The following is a 5375-nucleotide window of genomic DNA, read 5'->3' as shown; positions in this document are numbered from 1 at the left end:
GATATTACCTACCATTCTTAGATAATAAGAACAAGACTATACGTACGAATCCTTTTGCGGCCAATTGGTAAAGGATAATGATATTTTTACTTCTCTACTACTACTTGTTTGCTACGTAAGCTTATGTGGTTTTATTTATTTTTCCTTCTGTTCTGTCTTCTGCCCTTCTGCTCTGTCTTCTGTCATAATTTTATGTTCGACTATCAGAGATTCAAATCTTTTAGTTTTAGGAACATGCCTCTTAGTCCTTCCACCCCCTCTGAGACTCAAATCTCGCTGTCAGCTTCATTTTCCTTTTAAAATTCAAAACTATAATCTCAGACCTTAACATTTTCACACATCTCCTTTCAATCGTGAACCAAGTGTAGCCTCCTCTCATCACATAAGGGCAAAAGGTAGAGTTGAAGAAAAAAAAATAAGAGTAATATCACATACAGTCGTGGAGTGTGAAAGTATTGTATAATTACTTTAAAAAAAAGTAGGGTTTACTATTAAAAAATTAATTCTTTTACATGTGAGTCTTGTATTTATTCACTTTTTTTAAAATGATTGTGCAGTATTTACCTATTTGCGACTACAACTATCATTTTTCAAAAAATAAAATCACATAAATTTCGATAGCAACCAGATAGAAATAGAGTGGTACTTAAGGGTATCATTACCCATTGGTAATTTATGGGGGACACTTTGTGGATGATTATTGCATGATCAATGGGCTCTGTTGTAGCTAGTTACTAGGTAGGTGGGACTATATATGTTACAGACTGCATGAACTAAAAGTTGAAAATGATAATAGATCAAGCTGGGTTCTGTATATGTTCATTTGTTCAGCATGCATGCATGGGACAAAACGTCATAATAAATGGTTTGAAGATGTCCATGATCAAGTGACAAAGTAGCTACATATGGAATTGAGCCGCAACCTGCAGTAAATATATAGATATTCATGTGGTAAGCTTATTTTGATGCTAGCGTGAGAAAAAATATGAAAATTCAACTTCATTTTGATTCTCTTTCGGCTTCATTCCGACTCTGAAAAATCAGAGTTGGAGTTGAATATTTTTTTTTTTAATTTTTCAGTTAGAGTCGGAGGTATCTCTAGACTGACTCCAATCCGATCCGATTTTGTCCTCTGAATCTGACTCTGAGTTTCAATCCGATTCCAATATTGTATATATGTTATAAAAATATGTATTTATTTATATATTTATTATATATACTATTATATTTATATAGTTATATAAGTTGAACTTTCATATTTAAATTCAATAATATACTAATATGAGCATATTATTATAAAATAATATACTTATACTGTAATGTAAATAAACTAATAATAGTTTAGTAAATCTATACGTCATAGTCTACCATACATAATCATTAAGTATAGAAATAAGTTAGATACTAATATTGAAATAAGCCTAGCTAATATAATAAGTTAATAACATAAAATATTAATTTACCAAAGTATAATAACATGTAATTAGGTATTAAAAATTCTAATATATGATTAAGTTAGAAATAAATTAGATATTAATATAATAACATGTAATTAGACACTATAATAATATAAGTCTTGTATAGAAATAAATTAGACACTAGTATACAAATAACTAATAAATTAATAACACATAATGCTAATTTATTAAAGTATAATAATATGTAACTAAATACTAGAAATAAGTTTATTGTAGAAATGTTATAAATAAATTACACACTAATATAATATAATAACATGTAATTAGAACTAGAAATAATATGTATTACTATAGTATGATAAAATGTAATTAGACATTATAATATAAATCTAGTATAAAAATAATTTAGATAATTAGTATAAAAGTAAATTAGTAGGGAATGATTTAGTTTTAGTTTTTAATTTTTGGAAAAACTAAATTTTGAAAGCTCAAAATAAATATTTTTTAAAAATAGGCTAGATACGAAATTAAAAGAAAAGTCTAAAAAAAGTCATAGACAGTTTAAAATATTATTTGTTTTAGATAGAAAGTTTTTGTTTTAGATAGAAAGTTTAAAATATTATTTTTTAATATTATTATTATTTTAAGATTTAAAAAAGTTAGATTGAAATTTGAAAAAGTTGAATTGTTTATTATATTTTATGTGAGAATTTGAAAAATGTGTAATGATGAGATGAGAATTTTATGTTTCATCTCATTTGTCAAACATGTTCCCACACAAAATAATTTATAAATAATAGTAAAATAATTTATTACTAATAAAGAATTGTTTATAAATAATAATCAATTATTTATAAATAATAGTAAAATTGTGTAAGATGTCATAAGTTTCCAATCACGCACTGCCTAAGGTTTGCGGTAACGTGCAAGTTTATTATTAATAAAGTAATGTTATGTATTAGTTACTATTCACTCTCATATTTGATATTTATAATTTTTTTTATAGAGTATATTAATTTTTATAAAATGTGAATGTATTTTTTATAATATATGAGATGTAAAATAATAAATAATTAATGATAGGAAGAATATTTTCAATAATGGCAGTCGAATAATTTTAAAGATCACGTGGGGAAATTTTGTAGCACGTGCCGAAAAAGCTGCTAGCAATCAATCAAACCAATTACGGTCTAAAGGGGAAGAAGAAAAGTATAGATCTTTGAGAAAGAGGAAGGAAATGATAGTCTTGTTTTTATTTTTTATTTTATGGGTTGAAAGAGATGTCAAGATTATCTAATCATTCTCACTTCCATACAAAGTCGAATCGTCTAGTGCATGCTTGATTTGGATTTTGGACTCCGTACCGATCGACTAGTCAGTCTATGAAATGTCGTCGAGAAAATAATTGGATTATGTATATATAAATATTAATTTATTATATAATTATATGCAGAAGTAACATCGATGGTACACATGCTTTATTAACAGTACTAGTCAGGCCAACTGAATTGCCCGAAGACGGCAAATTGCAAAGCACAATCCGTTAGCTTTCTCCAAATCGTCACTACAAACGTCACAACCCCTATCCTAATCTTCTATTAAAGCCTACCCACATGGCTGCTCAATCGCATGTCCCACAACTTCACAGACCTGGCCTATCTAGCCACCAGACTGCAGTACTCTCAAACACAAACACCTCACCCTCAAGCTCCACCGCCCACCACCACCACCACCACCACCACCATGGAGAAGTACCGCCACGTACTCCTCGTAACTTTCCCTGCGCAGGGCCATATAAACCCTGCTCTCCAGTTTGCCAAGCGCCTCGTTCGCTTGGGGGCGCATGTCACCCTCGCCACCAGCGTCTCCGCCTACCGTCGCATGACCAAAACACCTGCTCCTCAAGGTTTGTCCTTCGCCACCTTCTCCGATGGCTATGACGATGGGTTTAAGCCTGGTACTGATGATTTAGAGCACTACATGTCCGCGATCAAGCGCAGTGGCTCCAAAACTCTCACCGATCTCATCGTGTCCAGCGCAAACGAGGGCCGCCCCTTTCAGTACTTAGTGTACACTACTCTCCTGCCTTGGGCGGGGAACGTGGCAAGCGAACTTCAACTCCCGTCAGCACTTCTCTGGATTCAACCTGCCACGGTTTTGGACATATACTACTACTACTTCAATGGCTATGGAGACGACATCAGGAAAAACGGTACTGATCCGTCGTACTCGTTACAATTACCGGGACTGCCGTTGCTCTATGGTCGTGACCTTCCCTCCTTTTTGCTTGATTCTAATACGTATACTTTTGCACTCCCATCATTTCAAGAGCAACTCGAAGCACTCGAAAAAGAAAGCAACCCGAGAGTGCTTGTCAATACCTTTGATGGATTAGAGCCCGAAGCCTTGAGAGTGATCGAAAAATTTAATCTTACTGCGGTTGGACCGCTGATTCCATCAGCCTTTTTGGATGGAAAGGATCCATCCGATAAAGCTTTTGGCGGAGATCTTTTCCAAGTCTCCAAGGAGTACTACATCGAATGGCTGAACTCCAAGCCTAACTCATCTGTCATTTACGTCTCGTTCGGGAGCATATCGGTGCTAGCAAAGCAGCAGATGGAGGAAATGGCACGCGGATTGTTGGATTGCGGCCGTCCCTTCTTGTGGGTCATAAGAGCTAAGGAAAATGGAGAAGAAGAGAAAGAAGAAGAGAGATTGAGTTGCAGAAAGGAATTGGAGCAAAAGGGAATGATAGTTCCATGGTGTTCTCAAGTGGAGGTTCTGTCACATCCTTCATTGGCATGCTTTGTGACTCATTGTGGATGGAATTCGAGTTTGGAGAGTTTGGTCTCTGGGGTGCCAGTGGTTGCTTTCCCACAGTGGACGGATCAAGGAACAAACGCAAAACTGATTGAAGATGTGTGGAAAACAGGCTTGAGGGTGACAGCAAACAAGGATGGCATTGTAGAAGGTGATGAGATCAAGAGGTGCTTGGAATTGGTAGCTGGAGGTGGGGATCGAGGGGAAGAAATGAGAAGGAATGCTAAGAAATGGAAGGAGTTGGCTAGGGAAGCTGCCAAGGAAGGTGGGTCTTCATACAAAAATCTTAAAGCTTTTGTGGAGGAGATTGGAGGATGTTGTTGTTAAAAAGATAACGTACGTTTGCTGATGAAGACATTTGCTAATTTAGGCTCTTTGAAGATTCTAATTTAGGCTCTTTATTGAAGATTCTAATTTTTCAGTATCACGTTTTCCAGAGCAATTTCTTCGGCAATTCCTTTTTATAAGCACTTTTGAGTATGCTCCAAATTAGAAATTAAAAAAAAAAAAAAAAAAAAAAAAAAAAGACTACACAAAATGTAGAGGGAGAGTTCTACACTCACAAGTTTATCTTATCATGTGTTATAAGCTCAAATGATTAATTATCTGAAGACATCAAGAGTTTGTAAGCTCATGAGCATGGATGCTTTTTTTTTTTTTCACTGGGAAGATATATATAAGAATATTTATTGTTAGTTGGATGGTAAAAATATATTTCATTTTCCTTTCTTATGCTCTAATATTAATTAGAGTGGCGCTACAACCACACATGAGGGATTCTTCCTTAATCACCAAGTAAAAAAAAAAACTACTGTCGGGATCCCCCATGTGTGGATTTAGCATTTCTCTATTAATTATGATTGTTTTAGTACTTCTTATGATTGAAATAAAATGACAGTATGGTTGCAACTTTAGCTATTGAAAATTAAATAAATTTTACATTTTAGAGATTATATTACGAGAAATTATTCTTTGGGAATGAATTGTGATTTCTCAAAATAATAAGACGACAAAAATGGACATGGGAGCAATAGTTTAATCCTACCTATTCATGTCTGTGTTTTGCAGGCTTGGGCAACTCCACACTGGAAGAACTCGAACTCTTCCTTGCAAGGAGGAAAGGGGGACCTCGGGGTC

At 34.0% G+C, this 5375-nt stretch overlaps 1 protein-coding gene across 1 annotated transcript; it reads left to right on the top strand.

Moving 5' to 3' along the window:
- Positions 1–2833: 2833 nt before the first annotated feature.
- LOC121237281 (crocetin glucosyltransferase, chloroplastic-like) lies at positions 2834–4662 on the top strand. Its single transcript, XM_041133964.1, has one exon. It carries the CDS (start codon positions 3048–3050, stop codon positions 4563–4565), a length of 1518 nt encoding a protein of 505 aa, XP_040989898.1. The 5' UTR covers positions 2834–3047; the 3' UTR covers positions 4566–4662.
- The last annotated feature ends 713 nt before the right edge of the window (positions 4663–5375 follow it).

The sequence above is a fragment of the Juglans microcarpa x Juglans regia genome, chromosome 1D (assembly GCF_004785595.1).
Source record: "Juglans microcarpa x Juglans regia isolate MS1-56 chromosome 1D, Jm3101_v1.0, whole genome shotgun sequence".
NCBI lineage: Eukaryota > Viridiplantae > Streptophyta > Magnoliopsida > Fagales > Juglandaceae > Juglans > Juglans microcarpa x Juglans regia.
The sequence above is the reverse complement of the archived record's forward strand: the minus strand, read 5'-3'. Positions and strand labels throughout refer to the sequence as shown.

Coding starts and splice junctions, on each gene's coding strand:
- LOC121237281 (XM_041133964.1), top strand. CDS start 3,048: ATGTCCCACAACTTCACAGACCTGGCCTATCTAGCCACCAGACTGCAG.